This window comes from Oncorhynchus clarkii, chromosome 23 (assembly GCF_045791955.1).
Source record: "Oncorhynchus clarkii lewisi isolate Uvic-CL-2024 chromosome 23, UVic_Ocla_1.0, whole genome shotgun sequence".
Lineage (NCBI taxonomy): Eukaryota > Metazoa > Chordata > Actinopteri > Salmoniformes > Salmonidae > Oncorhynchus > Oncorhynchus clarkii.
Window position 1 is genome coordinate 2,168,289 of NC_092169.1, and position 24,343 is coordinate 2,192,631.

General features: G+C 42.1%; 1 protein-coding gene across 1 annotated transcript in view; it reads right to left on the bottom strand.

Annotated features, from left to right (window-relative positions):
• LOC139381357 (proto-oncogene tyrosine-protein kinase receptor Ret-like) overlaps window positions 1–24,343 on the bottom strand; it is a 30,565-nt gene that overhangs the window by 4,435 nt on the left and 1,787 nt on the right. Inside the window, exons 2-14 of the mRNA XM_071124823.1 lie at window positions 5,038–5,283; window positions 4,371–4,652; window positions 3,870–4,108; window positions 3,575–3,770; window positions 3,177–3,376; window positions 2,758–3,049; window positions 2,242–2,373; window positions 1,999–2,109; window positions 1,705–1,818; window positions 1,258–1,514; window positions 1,009–1,156; window positions 729–836; window positions 78–295 (exon numbers count right to left, since the gene is read on the bottom strand). Of these exons, the coding sequence (XP_070980924.1) occupies window positions 78–295; window positions 729–836; window positions 1,009–1,156; window positions 1,258–1,514; window positions 1,705–1,818; window positions 1,999–2,109; window positions 2,242–2,373; window positions 2,758–3,049; window positions 3,177–3,376; window positions 3,575–3,770; window positions 3,870–4,108; window positions 4,371–4,652; window positions 5,038–5,283 (2,543 nt within the window). The remainder of the gene's footprint in view (window positions 1–77; window positions 296–728; window positions 837–1,008; window positions 1,157–1,257; window positions 1,515–1,704; window positions 1,819–1,998; window positions 2,110–2,241; window positions 2,374–2,757; window positions 3,050–3,176; window positions 3,377–3,574; window positions 3,771–3,869; window positions 4,109–4,370; window positions 4,653–5,037; window positions 5,284–24,343) is intronic.

Sequence of the window (24,343 nt, forward strand, 5' to 3'; positions counted from 1 at the left end):
AATTGAACTTTTGACTTAAGTGGAAGTGAGGATACGCCCATTAGCGAATATTTTGAAGGTAATTGCTATACAGGCACCTTCATTTCAGCCAGGTACTGCATACCCCTGGAGATCTGCCAGGCGAAGGAGATCAGGTCGCCCATGGTGAGTGCCCTCTCATCTGGGTTCTCCAGGTAGCTCGAGTTGCGGTTGGCATCGTTGCCCGACATGTAGCTGGGTCCTACCTTTCGGCTCTCACGCAGGAAGTTGCGCAGTGACCCAAATTTGGCATATTCTACAATCAGGTACATTGGACCTAGATGGAGAGACACACCACTTTAGAACACACACTTGGGCCTACAGTGTCTGGCGGTTTTGAATGAAAGATGCATCAGAAGTATACCAGCATTGCAAGGACATCATGTTTTCATTAATAACTGGGTCCACAATGAATTGTACCACAACTTCATGATGACTTTGAGTATAATTTCATCAGACTGGGCCTCCGAGGCATTGCTACCATAAAGGACGTGATCTGAAGGCAATATTCTCAGGTCACACACTTCTCCATTGGTGAAGGTACCGTTACTCAGCAACATTGATACCCTCCTATGGTGGGTTAGGGTTAGTAGATAGTTAGTTGAAATGTTACTGATATTCTGTAGATCGTCTGTAGAGCAGGGGTTCCCAAACTTTTTTAGTCCGTGACCCCAGAGTGGCTCAGAGTGGATGGTTAAAAAGCCCTTTACCATCCTGGCTGCAAGCTCCGAACATCTTGATGACGTGTGGATGGTTGACTTGCTTCAGTAAGGTGAATTCGGACAGGAGGTCACGCAGTTCACTATGTGAGGCATGGTCTGTTGCAAAATAAAAGAGGGAATTATGAAATACTTCACCTTATATCGATCATGGTCTGGCCAAAAGTCACATCATAAAAATAGCTCTTCTACTGTATATTCAGTATGCACACACCTAGGGACTGACTCACTGCATGACAATCATTTTTCCTATTGTTTGCTCTAGTCTTACCTTTAAGCATTTTCACAGCTACTGTGGTGTAGCCAGCCTTTCCTTTCAGCCGGAATGCAGTCGCCTTGACAACCTTCCCAAATTCCCCTTCTCCCAAGGTTTTACCAAGCACCAGGTTTTTGCGTGGAAATTCCCATTTGGGATCCTCCTGTTAAAGCAATTAAGTAACACTTTAAAAAGCATAAAGTTGCTGGGAATTTGGGGAAAGTTTCAGGAATTTGGCAAACGTCGTATTAGCTAAGGCCTTACAGGTATTTTGAAGGCGTCAATGGCCACTTGGTTCTCCATAGAGTCCAATGAGCCACGGCGCACATTGTTAGCAGAGTAGCTGATGGGGTAGGACTGTGGGGGCCGCCGGAAGGTCATTTCAGCCGAGGCGATGGGGGGCTTGGGGGAGTTCTTGTGGTAGCGATGGATGAAGTAGGAGGACAGGAGGATGGAGACGATGAAGGAGAGCAGCACCGCGGTGGCAATGATGGTTTTGCAGACGTCGTCACACATGGCCTCTGGATCAGACAGGGTAGAAGGGGTCAGGGGTCAAAAAGAGACACCATGTAAACCATCCTTAGACAACAAAGGGCAAACTGTAATTTCACCTTTGATTGACATATCATATCTTGAAATATCTCTTGGAATGCTGTTTCATTACCTACGTATATGGGTGGTATTATGGGTCAATGCATGGAAACAACTCACCCTCTATATCATCCTTCTCACAGAAGCATTTTTCAGAGTAGCAGTAGCAGGTTCCATAGCCAGCTCTAATGCCAGACATGATGCCCTTCTCATGACCTCCGATAATGGGTTCAACTGAGAGAGACAAACACATGCGAATTTCTTGAATTCAACAATAAAACATTTTTTCAATGAAACAAACAAACAAAAAAACACTTGGAAATACTGTCAGAAGAATGAGGAAAGTATTGAAACACACGTTTTCAAGAAAGTAGACAAATATAAATGGCTGCAAAGGATTGAGACATTTCTTACTTGTGCAATCCTGAGGACATATTGACGCGTCTTTGCTTTCGACTGCATCACAAAAGCCATCAGGGCACGTGCCGAGGTCAGGGGAGCAGGTGGAATAGCTTTCTGATATTCCTGAAAGATAGAGGAGAAATAGTACAGTCAGTTAAAATACAAATAGTTCATTGATAGAAGAAACCAACAATATATGGATAGCATCATTTCCTGTGCCCATCAAATACCCCTAATTATGTACAGCGTGGATACCTTTTTCAGAGCCCTGTCTCCATTGGCACCTCCCTGTGGTAGCCCCTAGGCCTCTGATTTTCTCACAGTCCCCACGCTGTCGCCCCTCTGCACAGGAGAGGAACCAATGGTTCTCTGTATCCTGTTTATCAACTACACAACATAAACACAAAGTTCATGAAGACAGCACACATGTTCACTGTATCCTTCACTATGATGCAATTGTCAAGCAAGGTCATACCAGTCTCAGACTTGGAAAAAAAGCTATGGATAAGGCTAACATAATTTGACATGTCTTCACTACACTGCTACTTTTTCATAGTTCTAGAGAAGTATACAACAACATGTCTCATATTATGAGGAATGAGCCTTGAAAAAGGGGCAACACTACGACATCCATATCAGGAGGTCAGACAGAACTGACGACTTCCAAACATGGATGCCATATTACTCATTCATTGGTAATCTCTGTGGCCAAATCAGCATCAGTCTTGAGTATTGCTGGGAAAGTACTTACTATCTCAGGAGTGTACTTACTATTGCTATCGAGCACAATGAGGATCTGAGTGCTAGCCTGCAGCTGATTCTGCTGCTCTTGAGCAATGATCACGTACTGCAGGTCCTGGCACTCTGACCTGCGGAGAGCCTCTGTGTCGTTCACATACAGCACCCCCGCCATGTCCTTGAGGCTCTGTGCGATGCTAATCGCCGTGAAGCATGACTGTATGTCGCCGGACACATTTTTGTCTGTCTTGTTTGTTACCGCTAGCCGGTATATGACATTGATGCCCCGGAACTTCAGGCAGTTGTCCACACAGATTCTACCAACCTAAAATGAGAAGGAACATTGTGATCATATGGGTGGGGGGGGGGGGGGGGAGGGTGTCTGCATCATAAGCCTTTTATTAGCAGTATCCCTGTTCTCATGCAAAGAGGGCTATGTCAACAATAGGTACCTGGGCAAAGACGTTAGCTCTACGTGTTGTGGTGAAGAGATATGTCACATTGGTGAAGCGGATGGGGACAGGTAAGATGGTGATATTGTAGTGCAGCATCACAGTTCCCTCTGGACCGGGGTATGTGGTGTCATTGACCAGGTAATCCAGCTGGAGGGTCCTATTCTCGGTTACAGACAAATGCTTCTTTAGTGCAAGCCCTAGATACCACACAAAGGGGGGGGGGGGGGGGGTTGTTTATTTAATGAATCGATCAAAAGATTTTGTGAAAGTTTGTCACATTAAGGGCTAGTTTCCTGGATACTTATTAAACATGGTCGTAGACTGAAAACCGACTAGGCTTAATCTGTGTCCGGAAAAAAAGGCCCTAAGAATGATTGTGTAACTGGACAACTCACAGAACTCATGAACAGTGCCTCGGACGTTGCCAAAAATGGCCTTCTCTTCTTTGAAAGAGTGTTCTATGGTGAACATTTCATTTATCCATGAGTCATTGGTCATCATATATCCGACAAATCTGTTCTGACTCTGGTTTTTGGGATACCTGGGTGTTGTGTCTCTATCATAGACAAATAAATTGCCAAAAGAACTTCCCTGAAAAACAACAACAACAGTGGTATCAATTATACATTTTATAGTAATTGATTGATATACAGTATGGTAGTAAAGCAAAGCAAAGTTAAATAAAGTCACCTCCATGCGATCAAACTCAAGCACCACATCCTCTGTGTCAGTTTCATTGACATAAGGTGCATTGTCATCTTCGTCGTAGATGTTGATATGTAGTGTAACAAAGAACTTGTCTATCGTTGTGTCAGTCTGCACTGTGCAGACCAGCACGGGACTGTACGTCTCTCTCTCCTCGCGGTCCAAAGGAGCGGTCACTATCAACTCAGTGGTGTTGTCATTTATAGCAAATGGGGCTGGAACATCTAGAGCCAAAAGGAACACAAAGAGGGGATGTAAAACAACATACCGTGTTAATCTCATGTTGCCAGACTTTGTAGTCTCATATTCACTGAGCTACTGGCGCAGCAAGGAAAAAGGTAATTGAAAATAGAAACATTTCTGTAAGAGTAAGAACATGGGGTAACCTCACCATACAAGGTTAGTAGGGACCTGCCAAGAGTCTGATGTTTCTCATAATATCAAGCACAGACACAGTGTGGGTGGATGGAGTGTAGCATGACTAACCTGATTCCACACTGTAGGAGATGGTGTAGTTGGGGCAGACATTTAACCTGGTGAGCTGTCTGAGCTGGCGGATGGCCCCGGGGAACCTGTTCTCCTTAATGTGGGAGTTCAGGTCCTTGTTAGGGAAACACAGATTCTCCAGCTCTGGTCTGGTCTGGCCACACGGTGGCACTGTGTCATTGATGAAGGTCAGGCTGACCCGTACGGTAGGGAGGCCATGGAGGAAACCCTTCACGGGTCTGGTCGCCGCCTTGACAGTCAGCGGCAGTATCCAAAGCTTATCTGATCAGCAAGAGAACCAAAGCAGAAACAAAGGCCCCCATTTTAATCTCCCACAGTGCATTTTGTTCTTGATGACTGGGCACTTTCTGGGCTATTATGCAATTACATTACTGTCCTGATTCTGAAAGCAGATCCCTGAACATGACGTATCACTGTGAAGCTCAACATTATTGGTATTCACAAAGCGTGCAAGCTGAGCATAATTTCCCCACACACATTTTATAATATTAAATATACCTTTATATTGGAAACATGTTGGAGTGTTGTGTTCAATGGACAATTGACAATTGGTATATGCAAAGTAAATAGACTGCACAGTCAACTTCATTAAATATCCCATAAACAATGTGGAAAGAATACATATTTCTGTCTCTATTTAACTCACATCGATAGTCAAAGTCACTCCACTCCAGGGTCTTATTCATGGAGAGTATCCCTGTGGTCTCATCCAGGTGGAACCACGGGGCATAGGTTGGAGGCTTCAGGGGGGTGTTCCACCACAGGTAGAAGTGGGGTTGTTGAGAGTCGCTCTCCACCATGGCGTGAACCTGGAGCACGGGTGTGCCTGCATACTGCCCAACATACACAGTCTCCTTGTATTGATTCTGGGGAAAGTAGAGCCCAACTGACCCTGTGAAAAGAAAGAAATACCATGTGTTAGGAATAGAGGTAGCTCGAGCTTAGGCGCACAGGCAGACAGCACACTTCCACATCTCATCTCTAGAGGGCAGCAGCAACTGGGGCAGATGCTGAGAGTGCATGGAATGCTCGATGAGGTCATCCTGCGTTTGTTTGAATATCTTTTTGTTTTGGCATGACCTTTTGTTCATTTTTGTTTTTGTCACCAACAATTTAACATTTATAAACTGGTGTATCGATTGCAGAAAAAAACAAATAAACAGTGTTGGCAAAAACACACAGGGATATTTTTTTAATTGTTTTTTATCTTGTTTACAGGGTAGATCAGCTTTAATATTGCAGATAGATTGTGGTTTCTATCAATGTAATTGTCGGGATCATTTCCAATCCCCCATATATTTTTTGGGGGTAAATATACAGTACGAGTCAAAAGTTTGGACACACCTACTCATTCAAGGGTTTTTCTAAATGTTTTACTATTTTCTACATTGAAGAATAATAGTGAAGACATCAAAACTATGAAATAACACATATGGAATCATGTTGTAACCCAAAAAGTGTTAAACAAATATATTTTATATTTTATATTCTTGAAAGTAACCACCCTTGGCCTTGTTGATAGCTTTGCACACTCTTTGCATTCTCTCAACCAGCTTCACGAGGAATGATTTTCCAACAGTCTTGAAGGAGTTCCCACATATGCTGAGCACTTGTTGGCTGCTTTTCCTTCACTCTGAGCTCCAACTCATCCAAAACCATCTCAATTGGGTTGAGGTTGGGTGATTGTGGAGGCCAGGTCATTTGATGCAGCACTCCATCACTCTCCTTCTTGGTCAAATAGCCCTTACACAGCCTAGGGATGTGTTTTGGGTCATTGTCCTGTTGAAAAAATAATTATAGTCCCACTAAGCACAAACCAGATAGGGTGGCGTATCGCTGCAGAATGCTGTGGTATCCATGCTGGTTAAGTGTGCTTTGAATTCTAAATAATTCACAGACAGTGTCACCAGCAAAGCACCCCCACACCATCACACCTCCTCCTCCTATCTTCACGGTGGGAACCACACATGCGGAGATCATCCATTCACCTACTCTGCGTCTCACAAAGACACAGAGGTTGGAACCAAAATTCTCAAATGTAATGTCCATTGCTCATGTTTCTTGGCCCAAGCAAGTCTCTTATTTTTATTGGTGTCCTTTAGTAGTGGTTTCTTTGCAGCAATTTGACCATAAAGGCCTGATTTACACAGTCTCCTCTGAACAGTTGATGTTGAGATGTGTCTATTACTTGAACTCTGTGAAGCATTTATTTGGACTGCAATCTGAGGCTGGTAACTCTCTAATGAACTTATCCTCTGCAGACTCTGGATCTTCCTTTCCTGTGGTGGTCCTCATGAGAGCCAGTTTCATCATAGCACTTGATGGTTTTTGCGACGGCACCTGAAGAAGCTTTCAAAGTTCTTGAAATTTTCCGGATTGACTGACATTCATGTCTTAAAGTAGTGATGTTCTGTCGTTTCTCTTTGCTTATTTGAGCTGTTCTTGGCTCAGATGCATTAAGCAGGAAAGAAATTCCACAATTAACAAGGCACACATGTTCATTGAAATGCATTCCAGGTGACTACCTCATGAAGCTGGTTAAAATAATGCCAACTGTGTGCAAAGCTGTCATCAAGGCAAAGGATGGCTATTTTGAAGAATCTAAAATATAATGTTTAATGTTTTTTGGTTCCTACATGAGGGTCTCTACTGTGATTTTTGCTTATTCAGCCTGAAACGTTCACTTATGATTGGCGATTGGCACACCTGTTAATTGAAATGCATTCCAGCTGGTTGAAAGAATGCCAAGAGAATCTCAAATATAAAATATATTTTGATTTGTTTAACATTTGTTTTTAGTTACTACATGATTCCATTTCTGTTATTTCATAGTTTTGATATCTTTGCTGTTATTCTTCAAGGTAGAAAATAGTAAAAATAAAGAAACCCTTGAACCCTTGAATTAGTAGGCGTGTCCAAACTTTTGACTGGTACTGTACATATATTATATGTACAAAATTATATTTATATTATATTATATTATATATATATATATTATATATTATATATTATATATTATATTTAAATTATTATTATATGTACAAAATATTATTTTAAACAAATGGACAACAACACTTAGGCTTCTACTTCCAGTTTATACATACTATATACATTTTACAGAAACAGTATATTTTACATTAGTTATGTTTTGTTTGTTTTTAGTGCCATCCTTCAGCTACCCTTAACCCCTCTCATCTATCTCTGAAGACCATCCAGTTTTGATTGTTTCTATTTGCCATATATTTTTCAACTGTGCTGTGATGTTTCACAAAAGTTCTGAATCTTTTTTAATTCTCATTGTTTCTACAGATTGTAAATGAAAGATACATTTTCTTTCTAAGAGTATTATTGATTGATTGACTAAGACTTTTCAAATCAGCAAGCAGTGCTATTTGCTATGTTTTAAATCCGGTGTAGTTTCGTGTAAACCATGTGCCATGGAATCGGTACATTGAAAATCTCTTCCCAACTATTTTGCAATCTGTATTGCACGGCAGTCAATTTTTTGGTCCTTAAATTAACTTCTTGATCCTACTTGAGACGCAGATGTCTCAACTAGGCACCTGGAAATGCAAATGCGCTACGCTAAATGCTAAATGTACTCGTTAAAACTCAAACCTTGATCAAAATTCACAAGCAGGGTATTGAATTAAAGCTACACTCGTTGTGAACCTAGCCAACAAGTCAGATTTTTAAAATGCTTTTCGGCGAAAGCATGAGAACCTATTATCTGATAGCATGCAACACCTCAAAATGCCTGAATGCGACGTAAACAAAGACTTTGCTTATCCGGCGCTGCACAAAACACAGAAATAAAATATAAAACATTCATTACCTTTGACAAGCTTCTTTCTTGGCACTCCTATATGCCCCATAAACATCACTATTGGGTCTTTTTTTCGTTTAAATCGGTCCATATATACCCAAAATAGCTTTCTATGGAAGCTGTGTCATTCAGAAAAAAACATCGTTTTTAAACGCTGCGTCATTTTTTAAAATTAAAAAAGTCGACGATAAACTTTCACAAAACACTTCGAAATCCTTTTGTAATCCAACTTTAGGTATTAGTAAACGTTTATAATCTATCAAAATGATTACAGGGCGATGTATATTCAATAGCTCCTCGTCTGCAAATCAATGGCTGCCAATGTCCACATTGAAAACATCCTGGTGGAGACCGGAAGAAACGGAATCCAGATAGTTGGATTTTCCAACAAAAAATTCCATTGAAAATGACGACAATGGCGACATCGTGTGGAATTTGTATGAATTGCATGCAGGTCGATATTAAATTTTGTCCCCTTTTAACAATCCATGAAAGTGACTTATGGAAATTATTTTTAGCTTTCAGAGAGCAGTTTTTCTTGCGTTTTTCAATGAAACACACGATCTGTTATAGTCACAGCCGTGATTTAACCAGTTTTAGAAACTTCAGAGTGTTTTCTATCCACACATACTAATCATATGCATATACTATATTCCTGGCATGAGTAGCAGGACGCTGAAAAGTTGCGCGATTTTTAACAGAATGTTCGAAAAAGGAAGGGGTAGACTTAAGAGGATTTATACTGGTATACTTTTTTATTGATCACGATTTTCTTTAACCAATTCCGGTCTTTAATGCAGGGCCAACAGACAAGCTCCTTACTTTCTCTCACTTCCACTTGCCTCTTCCATTTTTGCAGTTATGCTGCAATTAGTTGGTTGTAATTTGGATAGAGCATACATTTGCATGTATTTTTGTAAACTGCATGTGTGACATAATTCCACCAGTCCTATTTATGATATGATTTACAAAGATTATACCCTTTTTATATATTTTTTTCTCAAACAATGTTTTTTTTAAATGATCAATTAGTATATTTCTATTTTAAAATGATCTAGATCCTCTATGAGGCTGTGGAGGGATCCAAGTTGTGGATTTAAAAGAAAGCATGAATCATCAGCATACAATGACACCTTTGTTTTTAAGCCCTGGATTTCTATCCCCTTGATATTATTGTTGGATCTGATTTTAATAGCTAGCATTTCGATGGCCATAATAAATAGATATGCCGATAGTGGACAACCTTGTTTTACTCCTCTTGACAGTTTAATACTTTGTGACAAATTATTTACTATTTTACACCTAGGGTTATTTTACATACCTTTAACCCATTGTATAAGAGATTCTCCATTATAAAATATATAAATTGCAGTCGTACTTTATCAAAAGGCTTTTCAAAGTCAGCTGTGAATACCAGGCCTGGTTTCCCAGATTTGTCAGTGTTCTAGGGATATTCTTTGTCAGTGGCAGCCAAGACCTGTAACTTTTTTTTGTAAAAAAAAATTCTCCCCAATTTCGTGGTATCCAATTGTTAGTAGTTACTATCTTGTCTCATCGCTACAACCCCCGTACGGACTCGGGAGAGATGAAGGTCGAAAGCCATGCGTCCTCCGAAACACAACCCAACCAAGCTGCACTGCTTCTTAACACAGCGCTCATCCAACCCGGAAGCCAGCCGCATCAATGTGTCGGAGGAAACACCGTGCACCTGGCGACCTGGTTAGCGTGTACTGCGCCCGGCCCATCACAGGAGTCGCTAGTGCGCGATGAGACAAGGATATCCCTACCGGCCAAACCCTCCCTAACCCGGACAACACTAGGCCAATTGTGCGTCGCCCCAAGACCTGTAACTTAAAAGTTTTTATACAATCCAAGAGCCAATAGATATTTATCAGGACAGTGTTTCGCTTTGGTTGGGTTGAAGTATACCGTGACCCCTGATGTCATATGCTCAATGTAATAGGCTATTTCTCACTTTCCTGATACTAACATACCATGATAAACATATTCTGAATGTAGCCTTTAAACCTACCATGTCAGTGAATTTTGCAATGCTGTGACATTTTCTTTAACTGCCTAATTTGAGGGTGTGCCTGCACATAATGCATTATAAACTCAGACATCTCCTCCCTGATAGGCCTATTTAAATTATGCCACTATACATGTCAAATGAAAATAACATCCATGTATTTAAGCTACCTAATGAGACTGTATCCATACAATACATATATATTATATATTTTATTCCTACGTCAATGGAAATTGAAAAGGATGTCTCAAATGTCACCCACGCAGCTTGTCTAATGAATTTCTCACATGGTTAATAAGGATGTGGTTTCCGTTTCTCCTTGGTTTCACCTTGGGAAGGTTAATTACAGGGACTAACATGATACTGTGAAGAAATGAATCATAAATCATTACCTGCCAGCCGAGAGGGGGGGTTGGGGCCAATGTTGGCTAATCTATAAAGCGCAATAGCAGGCTATGCATATTTTACAGGAAAATGGAGATGTGAGTGTTCGGCCTGTAATTATATCTCCTGTTGCGTTCCTGTCCCACGTTGGTGGGGGTGGCCATTTAGGGAACGCACTAATGTCATTAGCAGACAGCGAAACTAGATTTTTCTATTTCTGTTGGTGCAGTTGAGGCATTGGTTCTGGTTTCAGACATTAATTTAATTTCACTATGTTTGGATGACAGGAGGTCAGATTGATAGATAAAATGTTGCCAGTCTTCCTGAAGGATGGAGATACAGTCAGCCAAGCTACAACCCTCTTTATTAAAAGTCTTGCTGAAACAAAAACAAACAGCAGTGCTAAGTGGTCCACTTGTCTGAAAAATCCTGGCCAAATTCTGCCCAAAAACATTTTCATATTGCATTTGAATATTGGCCTGGATATCCCTTCATACAATTCTGCTATAGGGCTAGGTTTCACTCCACATCTCAAATTTTAGTGGGGAACGTTATCCAACACAAAGATCAATTCAAATAAAAGCCAGTCATAGCATTTGATGTGCTTGAAAAAGGTAGAACCCACAATATTTGGACATGAATTTGGACATGAATTCGGTCATGGATTAAGAAAGTGAAGAGGTTCCAGTTTTTGCAAAGCAACATAAATGTGACGTGTCATCCTGCAAGCATCCAGCATCCAAATCCAAGCATTATCCAATGACCACCAGAGGGAGAAATTTCCCTTTTTCAGATCCAACAACTTACCCTGCCCTGAAATCCAAGGCAATAAGGAACATGATAACGGTGTAGGTAACACTGCAAAATAAAGTGTTAGAACATCCTTAAAAAAAATTCTGATCCTTAATCCTTGAGCGATGTTTACACAAAGGAACAACATCATCGTGAAACCAGAATTCAGTAGTGAGGGCTGACTGTGGCCCGAGACTGGCCATGGTGGGTGAACCATATGCTGGCTACTCAATTGGTTTATATCAGTCAAAATTCGATTTATTTCCAGGATGGAGGCCAACAGAAAAGTAAGCCGTTTATATCAAAGCTAATTAATTGAATGCATCAAGCACACTTCGGAGCAAATAGGTTTCTTTGTTCAGTGATACCATGACAGTTTTCTACTGGAGTGACTCGGGACCCCTAAATGCTACACTGTGATGATCAAAAACCCAGAGAAATTCAATGTTAGCCACAGTCACTCCAGCAGATGTGCTCACTGCGTTGACCTCTCATAACCACAACAAGGATTATGACTGCAAACGCAGAGATGCAATAGGGACATATTGATTCCAGCTCAAAGGCATAGCTAGGACTTACGGCCAGAAGGTCTGACTTTTAGAAAACAACACTTTGGTCTCATAACCCCCAGAATCTGGTGGGTGCTATACATTTGTGTAGGATGGGGTGAGTTACCCCATGTAAATGCACAGAACTAAACACCATATAAAACACACCATAAATGTAAAGCATTATGCATTATCAATTAGAAATTCCTCAGAATTGTTTTTTTCTTCTCTCATTTTCATCCATTCCTTAATTAAAGGTTTTTAAGAACACTACAATTGCACTATCATTATGGTAAACTTTTTCTTTATATTGACTTCATAACCAGGACATGCTATGGGTATGAATTAATTGGTTCTCTTGTCTCCTCCTTTAATCAAAGTCTAGACAAAGACAATAATCCATTGCAGGACATAAACAAAAAACTGTAAACATGTCTGCATGCTCAGATCACCAGTGACAGATAAGAAAGATGCTTAGGATTGGACCAGTCTGACATACAGACAGACTGGGGACGTCCAGGACAAAGACAGAAACTCAATTATCTAACGACGCACATCGCCAGAGAGATTTACCATCTATGAGCTCATTTGCTAAACTAGAGAAAGAGCCCCAGCCCCAACAGTTCTCTGTTTACTAATCTGCCTGAGGAGTGAGGTCAAAACTGAACAGGAGGCAAGCACAGAGAGGCTTGGGGGGGGGGGGGCATCTATCTACCACCCATAGCTCCACGTTGAAAATTCTCCACAAATTCTGTGCAGATGATGAGATCTGACCTTGGGGATAGTCTCTGCAATAGAAGCAGACCAGGGTTCAAACAGTATTTTAAGCATTTGCTTGAGCCTGCCTGGAATTCCAGATTGGAGGGGTTGGCAGTTTAAACAGCTAAAGTATTTGAAAGATTTAAAATACTATTTGAATCCAGGTCTGAAGATATGTGGGTCTAGCAGGGGTCTTGAGTCTGGGCAATACGTTTGTTGTATGACTGTGACAAGAGAAAAGCCTGTGCCCTTTCTATCAAGGTCAACATTAATTCATAAATCTGTACCCGAGAAATGACCCATTGGAAAGTCAAGCATCTGGCAGCGGGCCAATCAATAGCAATACTAATCAAAATGCTCATTGCTTTAACTAATGAGCTACAGAAAAGCTTAGCATTGCATGTGTAACAGATGTCCCACGAAGACAAGAAGACAGATCTCGGCACCAGTGTAACAGATGTGATCGTACTTTGTAACTATCTTATGTTGTGTTTTTAAAGAAAGGAATGCCCAGCCAGCGATCCCAGTTGATTGTTGTTTATTCTGACGACAGACACAAGAAAGCACATTAGAGGTACAGGACAAGTGGCACAGCGGTCTAAGGCACTGCATCTCAGTGCTAGAAGCATCACTACAGACCCTGATTCGCCTCCAGGCTGTATCCCAACCAGCCATGATTGGGAGTCCCGTAGGGCGGCGCATAATTGGCCCAGTGTTGTCCGGTTTAGGGTTTGGCCGGGGTAAATAAGAATTTGTTCTTAACGGACGTGCCTAATAAAATAAAAACAGTACATTGATGGCTGTAGATTCGTGATTTGTCGTTTGCATACAATTATCAGACTGAGCATTTTGTAGTCAAACATAACACTGACAAAAATAGTACAAAATACAATAAATATACTGTATGTACCTAACGATTGACAGAAGGAAGCACATTAGATGTACAGGACAACAGTATGTTGATGGTTGTGGATTCATCATTAGCCTGTTAGAATGGAAATAACTAACCAAGTTAGGCAGTGGGCTCCTGAGTGGCGCAGCGGTCTAAGGCACTGCATCTCAGTACAAGAGGTTTCACACAATTGGCCCTGCGTTGTCCAAGTTTGGCTGGGGTAGGCAGTACCTGGTTCAAATCCAGGCTGTATCACATCTGGCTGTGATTGGAAGTACCATAGGGCAGCGCACAATTGGCCCTGCGTTGTCCAAGTTTGGCTGGGGTAGGCAGTCATTGCAAATAAGAATTTGTTCTTAACGCACTTACACAGTAGGAATATGGTGCGATGTGGACAAAAGTTGGATTCAGATGATAATTTGATAGCGAGGGACACATTTCACATTATGTCTGGTAAGTACAGTTCCTAGAGATTATACATATGACGGGAAACCTTTTTTGAGGTGTTATAGTTTTTTTTTCTATCACAACCCACCAGAACGATGCACAACTCCAATACACAGACTCCCGAATCGATGTTGTGTCCCAAAGCTAACAGGTACACATAGCCTACTATATATATACACATCAAATATACATACTGAACTCATACTGAACACATTGTAAATATGAAAGTAGAAAATAGTATTTCAGAACGTGACCTACCGCTTGCATAGAAATATCAGACTGGCAAAAATGGACGTTTGCGATCTCCCCCTATCTGCAAGCATCACCGATGGCATAACATATGTAAATTCAACCAACCAATAGGAATACACAAGCATTGAATACATGTAGTTGCAAGTGGAAACATAATCAACCCATTTCCAACGACATAAAATAGGGCTCTTTGCCTCATACTATATACAATACACTGTATATTTTTGTTCAAACCAAAACTACAACTGTGGAATCTGAAAGTCTGTTATAATAGAGTCATATGGATCATACTCATCATGCTCACAGATCTGCTTGTGTATAACCCATCATTCCATGCAGAGTAAGCATAGAAATCAACAATGATAGAATATAAATCAAATTCAAAGTTCAAATGAATCTGTCATAAAGACTCTGAAAGCTGTCGTGATCACTCTGTTTCCAAATATAAAACAGTAATGAGAATAATTACTAAGGACTATGCAAGATCCAATTAAGTAAAAGGCAAAAAAAAATAATCATGCAATTACTTAATTGATTAATGTTATAATTGATTAGAATGTTTTTGGTTTGCATTGTCAATATATAGAATTGTTTCATCATACTGTGGAGTCCAGCTTGTTGTGTGCGGAAATAACCATTCATCAAAACAGTTTTAATTTCAGATGAAGTACAGTACTTCTTTTTGGGTCCCCAAAAATGTTTGAGTGTAATTCAAAAGTAATGAACAATGATAATATTTTACTTTATATGATTTGAGACAGCAATGCCACTGAACATTAAAAAAACACTGATAAGCTAAATCTCACTATGAAGCAACATACTAGTGATAAGGATAGGCCTACCTAAAACTGAGAAACGATTCAAGAACCATAACAATGTAACGTGATCATTTCATACACATGCGAACGAGCATGACACAGACACAGTGATGTTTTTGGTTCCATGAGTGTTTTGGGTTCAAGTTACTGCATATTGGATTGAATTTGAGACCGAATTTGTTTTGTCCATGGAGCTAATTAATATTCATCCATTACAAGCAGTATAACCACATCATGAGGCAGTGTGTCCAGTAAGCACAGATACATGATTTCTGTAGACCAAATATGCAAAAATGCCATTGTGTTCTGGAACTGCTTTCTGTGGCCTCTCTCTGTGATGGCTTTGCAATTTAATAAGAAATTGAGTTAGTAAGGGGTAAGGGGATATTTGACTATTTTAGCCAATTTCTTTGCTTGACGCACATAGATAAACTACATGCAGGTAGATTAACTTGTAATATAATAACCAATTAGTAGCCCAATTAGCCTCAAAGATTACAAGAACCGAAATGCAATGTTCCATGTTCATAAGTCATCAACAAATCTAATATAACGTCTCCTTAGGGATTAGCTAGCCTCGCTGCAACTACAAATTCAGTTGAAGGATTCCTCTGGGAATGACTAGGACATTAGAAGGTAAACAGAGGACACATCATGCAGCAGATCATCTATTGTGATGTCTTCATTATCATCAGGCCACTTACGTGAAATGTCCAGATGCAGTATCACCACCGTGGCTGTTGAAAAGCCAGTTTCAAAAATCTACTGTTATGCTGTTTTTACATATAATAACCTTATGTTACAGTAACCTCCAGGTTTGTTCCTTCTGTGGAGTTTTTCCAGGCCAATGTGCCTCTGCTTCTGCTTGTTCTTTGGGGTCTAGGCCGGGTTACTGTATAAGCACTTTGTGACAACAGCTGACGTAAAATAGGGCTTTATAAATACATTTTATTGACTTGAGTACGAAAAAAGTATGAAAATGTATTCACTCACGTAAGTCGTTCTGGATAAGAGTGTCTGCTGAATGACTAAAATAAATACAAATAGAAATGTTTTTATTGATTATTGATTGTTTTATTGATTTTTTTATTGATACCTGTATTAGTAGCCTCCACATTGTCTGTGTCAACATCATAAGCAATGACTGCTCTGCCTCCGCTTGGCATTTTCTCACAATTTACCACCTCTCAAGATTCATGCTTGCTTGGTCACAGCAACAGCAACTTCCTTATCGATGGGTCACTGATTTTGACAACCAGGCTATTAAATACCTGTTAATATGTCATATTGAGTGGTATGTTGTATTTTAAAATAACAGTCAGTTGAAATTCTATGGGGCAATTATATTGCTAAATATTTACATGTCAAAATCTATGTCAATGTGTTCCATACTATTGTTTAAAAAATGCCTTACATGCAGGCTTGCCTTGCATATTCAATAGAGTTGGCATGCTATCTATTTTATGTCATGTATGTAATCATAATTCCCTTGAACATAAAGAGAGGATCCATAATTTCATCAAACAAATACAAAATCTTATTAGTCCAAAGGGTCAAAATGCCACTGCCAAAGACGTCGCAGCGCTGAGCCACTCCTACACCCATCTCTACCCTGGCTTGTCAAAGAGATGGTGAGAAAGAGGCTTAACACGAACCCAGCTTTAGTCTTTGCGGTGTTCATTATTGTAAATGATTGGTTAAACACAGCACGCATCACCGACCAGAGGAAAATAACTTGTCAAGACCCATGTGAAAAAAAGAGCACTAAATGCCCCGAGGACACAATTTCAATCAATGTCTTCTTGTCCTTCCACCAAAGCAAATTAGATTGTGCCCGTGCAATGGGTTGGAAATGTGACCCGTAACTCTCTGAAGGATCAGGGACAGTGCCAGAGCAGGGAAAGGTAGTTGTAGCAGTAGACTACCTTAAACATACATAGACACTGGGCTTGGTCTCTCATAATGTAGACATATGGCAATAAACCAATTAAGTATAATCCAATGAGTACCTCTGTCTTCGAGAGAGAAGCACATTTAAATCATTATGGTGTTTTTTGGGTGACCAATTGTATGACTTTACCCATGACAGAAACAGTTCACTTACACAATATTAATACAGTAAATATGATGAGGATGATCACATCTTAAAGCTGGAGTCTATAGAAAAACAAAGGCTGCGGTTCCGAAAGTAATACCATTTTTGAAACAAGCGCCATTCTCCATTCATCATTGAAAGTCGCCGGAGTAGCCTGTTCTCTGGGCAGCCGAACAAGTAGAGCGGAGACTGTGCTTAAAGTAGAAAATCCTGCACATGTGCAAAAGCTTCAGATTTTCTGCTATCGGGAAGAGACTTCCAGAGAATTCGGAAAAACACCGCCACCCCTTAAAAATGATGTATGCTTATAAACAATTCCTATGGCCAAACCAAAAATGTCAATAGAACATCACATTTAGGTCATCTCTAAATTGTGTGTTGCCGCCATGTGCAAATGTGATGAAATAACAGTGTTAACACTGAGATTGAGGACAGTGTATCAACTCCTATGACACATGCGACCTACTGCCTATGGGCAAAGTCGTTACTGACCCAAGAGTAGAGCACAGCTGAGCTTTCGTCTCAAACTCGTTTGTTGATGTGGCGAACTGACATTGAACGTTTTGTGTTTTTCTCCTAGTGTACGTACAGTACTGTAGATTTTCACCAAAGAAAAATACACACAAACCAAGCTATGACTGGAATAAAAAGAAAGAAATGGGGTAACACTCCAGCAAATAACTTCATGTTTTCCAATTATACTAAAAGAAAACAGCAAGAGTGAAACATTTAAAACATTTATGTCTGCATAAGGAACCCAAGACACAAGCTTAACTAAATCATATAATGTAATAAGGGCCTAAATCAAATAGTGTCATGTATCAAATTAGATTTATTGGTCTGGTCCTTCTCAAAAGTGGTGGATGCTGATGACAATACTGGCGCTAATGCAAGGAGGAGAGGCTGGTTAACCAGCTGCTAACAAAATGTCCTGTGGGAGGTGGAGGGGGCTGATCACTACCACTTGGGTTAGGGTTACAAGGGTCAGAGGTCATCCCAGGGCGACAAATAGGGTAATACCTTCAGAACAGCAGATCCACAGATCGATGCTTTTCTACCTTAGTTGTCCATGCTGCTGTTGTGTTCATGTAGTGCTTTCACATGTGCTCACATGTGACTGGATCCTGGACTTCCGGATGGTCAGACCACAGGCTGTGAGGATTGGCAACAAAACCTACTCCACACTGGCTCTTAACACAGGGCCCCCCCAGGGGTATGTCCTCAGCGCTCTGATGTACTCCCTGTTCACCCACGACAGCGTGGCTCTGCACTACACCAGCTCCATCATCAAGTTGGAGCAACAACCTCTCCCGCAACGTCAGCAAAACAAATGATTTGATTGGTGACTTCAGGAAGCAGACGAAGGGAACATGCCTCGATCCACATCAATGGGACTTCAGTTGAGAGAGTCTGCAGTTTAAGTTCCTCGGGTCCACATCACTGAGGACTTGACATGGACCAACAACACCACCACTCTTTTCATGAGGGCGCAACAGTGTCTCTACTATCTAAGGCGGCTGAAGAAATTCGGCATGCCACCCCGGGTCCTCTCCAAATACTACCGCTGCACCATCGAGAGCGTCCTGACTGGTTGCATCATGGCCTGGTATGGGAATTGCACTGTCCACAAACGCAAGACCCTCCAGCGGGTGGTGAAGATGGCCCAGTACATCACTGGAACCGTGCTCCCAGCCATCCAGGACATCTACTCAAAACGGTGCCTGTTGTCCTGTGTGGCTCAGTTGGTAGAGCATGGCACTTGCAATGCTAGTGTTGTGGGTTTGAATCCCATGGGCAACTAGTACAAACACAATATTAAAATGTATGCACTCACTACTGTAAGCCACTCTGTATAAGAGCATCTGTAAATGACAAAAATGTTATGAGGTCTGATACCAACAGTGTCAGTTGTTAAGCAACTTTGCCATAACAAATACTTATTGACTCAACTACTTATTGACTTTTAATTAATTTGTAGAAATGTTGAAGAACATAATTCCACTTTGACATTATGGGGTATTGTGTGTAGGCCAGAGACAAACACATATAAATGTGATCCATTTTAAATTCAGGCTGTAACATAACAATATGTGGCAAAAGTCAAAGGGTGTGAAAATGTTCTGAAGGCACTGCATACATTCATGCTACACACACATCACAACCGCTGCTACCAGACTCTTATTCTGATTTCTAAATACTGCACAATTGCCCCCAATCCACCTTTCCCCAAAACATGTGTAAATATATATATATATATATTTATATATATGTTTTTATATATATATATATATATATATATAGAGAGAGAGAGAGAGAGAGAGAGAGAGAGAGAGAGAGAGCGAGAGACCGACCCACCCACCCACCCACCCTTTGGTCATAACAGGCTACCTTCAGTTCCCAGAGAATTGTTGTCAAATTATCCTCCTGAGACACTTTACATAATTGTTTGAGGTGAAAGTAAAACATGTTATAAAAAAAATATTAAAAATACATGTTGATCTTTTATTGTAAGTGCAAAATTGTCCCCTGTAGTGGTCATTCGGACGTTAATAGGAAAACAATTACATTACAGTCAATGAGTACAGTAAGACATTTCTTGATAAGTTCTTATTTAATGTAAAAAAAAAAAAAAAGATTATTCACTTACTAGAAACCATATGAATATTAAACTCACAAAAATTATAATTAACAATTACGCACACTTCTTTTCAAATTACCCTAAAATTTGCATCAATTTTTTTAATAACCAGGAAGATATAGTTGTCAAGGTCACACCCCCACATGTGATATCATTGAAAAGCCCAGAATGTCCTCTCAAAGGGACAACAGGATGTAATACACTGGCTTGCATGGCCTCAGAGATATGGACCACTAGAGAGGACAAAAATGTATATCTGGGTCTCGGGACGATATGGAAAGGGTTTGGCAATTCTCCAGATCACTTTACACTTCCTGGCTTTCATTAAAGATGAAGCTCCAACATTCTCAATTTTGCTGATCTTGGTAACTTGAACTTGAAAACATTTGAACATCTGGGCATATCATATTTCCCATAGTATAGGAGCTGTTTGTTCAGGAAATACAGTACATTTTTTAATTGAGAAGAATAACACATTTAATAGGCTTTCTGGTAGCTAAGTGTACACAAGAGAGAGAACACAGTAATGCTAGCAAACATGGTGTCACGCCCTGACCATAGAGAGCCCTTGGTTCTCTATGGTGTAGTTGGTCAGGGCGTGACTAGGGGGTGATCTAGTATATCTATTTCTATGTTGGTGCTAATATGGTTCCCAATAATAGGCAGCTGTTTATCGTTGCCTCTGATTGGGGGTCATATTTAGGTAGCTATTTCCCCACATGGGTTTTGTGGGATATTGATAGTTTGTTAGTGTGTTTGGGCGCTACGTCCTCACGGGCTTTGTAAGTGTTGTTATTTTGTTTGTTAGTTTCACTTAAATAAATATGTGGAACTATACTCACGCTGCACCTTGGTCCGCTCATTTCAAAGACCGTGACAGAATATCCCACCAACAAAGGACCAAGCAGTGTGAAAATTAGGTACTTGAGAGGACACGAGACCCTTCCTTGGTGGGAGTCGCCAAGGAGCATGGAAGGACAGCGAAGATGCTGGGGACCACGGCCACAGAAACCCCAAGATTTTTGGGGGGGCACATGGAGCTGGCGGTCAAGCAGCGGAGAGTGCCAGAGCCTGTTTGGGAGTCGGAGGAGGAATTTGATGAAAGATTCTGGAGAGAGGTGGTAGCGATGAGAATGCTGCAGCACAGGAGTGCTGAAGAGCATGACACCAGTCCAGTGCCATTTGCACCAGTTTCACACATCTGGTCTCCAGTGTGCCTTTCCAGTCCGGTACGTCCTGTGCCAGCTTCCCGCACTAGCCCTGAAGTGCGTGTCACCAGTCCGGTGCCACCTGTGCCGGCTCCACGCACAAGGTCTCCAGTGCGCCTCCCCAGTCCGATACGTCCTGTGCCAGCTCTCCGCACTCGCCCTGAAGAGCGTGTCACCAGTCCGGTGCAACCTGTGCCGGCCCCACGCATCAGGCCTCCAGTGCTCCTCCCCAGTCCGGTACGTCCTGTGCCTGCTCCTCGCACTCGCCCTGAAGTGCGTGTAACCAGTTCGGTGCCACCTGTACCGGCTCCACACACTAGTCCTCCAGTACGCATCCACAGTCCGGAGCTTCCGGCGACGGTTCACGGTCCGGAGCTTCCGGCGACGGATCACGGGCCGGAGCTTCCGGCGACGGATCACGGTCCGGAGCTTCCGGCGACGGATCACGGTCCGGAGCTTCCGGCGACGGATCACGGTCCGGAGCTTCCGGCGACGGATCACGGTCCGGAGCTTCCGGCGACGGATCACGGTCCGGAGCTTCCGGCGACGGATCACGGTCCGGAGCTTCCGGCGACGGATCACGGTCCGGAGCTTCCGGCGACGGTTCACGGTCCGGAGCCTCCGGCGACGGTTCACGGTCCAGCTCCAGAGCAGGAGCCTTCCTCTGCACCGGTGGCAAGTCCAGGCACGACGTCCAGTCCCGCTCCAGGGAAGGAGCCTTCCTCTGCGCCGGTGGCCAGTCCAGGCACGGCGTCCAGTCCCGCTCCATGGCTGGAGTCTTCCTCTGCGCCGGTGCCCAGTCCAGGCACGACGTCCAGTCCCGCTCCAGGGAAGGAGCCTTCCTCTGCGCCGGTGGCCAGTCCAGGCACGGCGTCCAGTCCCGCTCCATGGCTGGAGTCTTCCTCTGCGCCTGTGCCCAGTCCAGGCACGGCGTCCAGTCCAGCTCCAGGGAAGGAGCCCTCCTCTGCGCCGGTGCCCAGTCCAGGAACAGCGTCCAGTCCCGCTCCATGGTGGGAGCCTTCCTCTGCGCCGATGCCCATTCCAGGCATGGCGTCCAGTCCCGCTCCAGGGAGGGAGCCTTCCTCTGCGACGGTGGCCAGTCCAGGCACGGCGTCCAGTCCCGCTCCATGGCTGGAGCCTTCCTCTGCGCCGGTGCCCAGTCCAGGCACGGCGTCCAGTCCAGCTCCAGGGAGGGAGCCTTCCTCTGCGCCGGTGGCCAGTCCAGGCACGGCGTCCAGTCCAGCTCCAGGGAGGGAGCCTTCCTCTGCGCCGGTGGCCAGTCCAGGCACGGCGTCCAGTCCCGCTCCATGGTGGGAGCCTTCCTCTGCGCCGATGTCCAGGCACGGCGTCCAGTCCCGCTCAATGGCTGGAGCCTTCCTCTGCGCTGATGCCCAGTCCAGGCACGGCGTTCAGCCCGGCGCGATGGACGGATCCGGGGTCTGGGTGGGGGGCTACAACCTGCACTGCAGCCACCACCGACACTAATCACCCCCCCCCCCCCCTTACCCTCCCCATTTGGTTTCAGGTTTTGCGGTTTTGCAGGTTTTGTACACAAGAGAGAGAACACAGTAATGCTAGCAAACATGGTGTCACGCCCTGACCATAGAGAGCCCTTGGTTCTCTATGGTGTAGTTGGTCAGGGCGTGACTAGGGGGTGATCTAGTATATCTATTTCTATGTTGGTGCTAATATGGTTCCCAATTAGAGGCAGCTGTTTATCGTTGCCTCTGATTGAGGATCATATTTAGGTAGCTATTTCCCCACCTGGGTTTTGTGGGATGTTGATTGTTTGTTAGCGTGTTTGGGCACTACGTCCTCACGGTCTTTGTAAGTTTTGTTATTTTGTTTGTTAGTTTCACTTAAATATGTTGAACTATACTCACGCTGCGCTTTGGTCCGCTCATTTCCAAGATCGTGACACATGGAAATGAGTCAGTTGATCTGAATTATATATTATATGACCACAACCATGTCAGAACTGGGCTGCCTGATAAATCAAATAGTGTTGATCTTTCGGCAACCTGTACATCGACTGCTTTCCTAACGCACATGGAAATATACATATGAACAAAGAGAGAAATGTTTTTTTTTCTGCCAGTGACTGAATAGAAATACTAATTTTAACCTTCTTCAAACCACGTAACTTGTGTTAAAAAAATTATTTCGAACAGGCTTCTCCTGCACACCTCCTGTGTACGTGTGTGCACAAACTCTCCAACCAGCCATCATTTCAACACACTGATAGCCATTACAGCAGCACTGATCGCCAGTTTCCTTTCTTTGATTTAATAAGCTGAAAACATGCATGTAGATTAGCAGTAATTGGTTACTTGGGGCGGACATATTGTCCAGGGTATCATTACAAAAATAAGAACAACTGTTTAATGTCAAACTATTAAACTCTACAATGGCTCGAGATTTAAAGCTGCAATATGTAACTTTTTGGGTGACCTGACCAAATTCACATAGAAATGTGAGTTATAGCTCTGTCATTCTCATTGGAAGAATGTCTAAGAAGCGTTAGGTCGATTCTATGTCCACTATTTCTCTGCTTCCTGTTCCTAAGTTGAGTTTTTTCGTCTTTTATTTTCGATTTTGTACAACAGCTTCAAACAGCTGAAAATACAATATTTTTGGTTATTGAAAATATATTTCACAGTGGTTTCGAAGGTACAATGATTTTCTATAACATTGCTTGTTTTGTCACAATCTAAAATTAGGCAAACTATTAGAAATGTAGCTAACAGGAAATGGCAGAGCGATTTCTACATTTTGCACCTTTAAAGCAGAGTCCCTGTACAGATGCATTGATCAAAAGAAGTTATATAAATATATTAATTTTCAATTAAAGCTATTGTTATTGCTGTGGCTAGTTAATTGTTGAATTTTCTTTATTTCATTATGATCTGAAATAGTTGCTATCTGCATTTGAAAGATAACTTTCTACCTGTATAAAATGTCATCTAATTTACAAGTTGGATAAAGGCCTATTTCAGGTTACATTACAAATAAATACAGTCAAACTCAGTCAAAAGACATTGTAGTTCCATCTCTCCACTGTTTGCCAAGTTACAGTCATGCTCTCTTAAGGGCCTCACCTCACCTTATTGTTGTGACCACCAGAGAGAGGCATATCCTAGCCATTGACCAACCATACATTTTAAAGAAAAACCCCATCATGAAAAAATATATTTTGCTGCCCTGTCTTCAGTTTGGGTTTTAGGCATAATTTGCTATTAGAATGGTGGGATTCAGTTGTTTAAC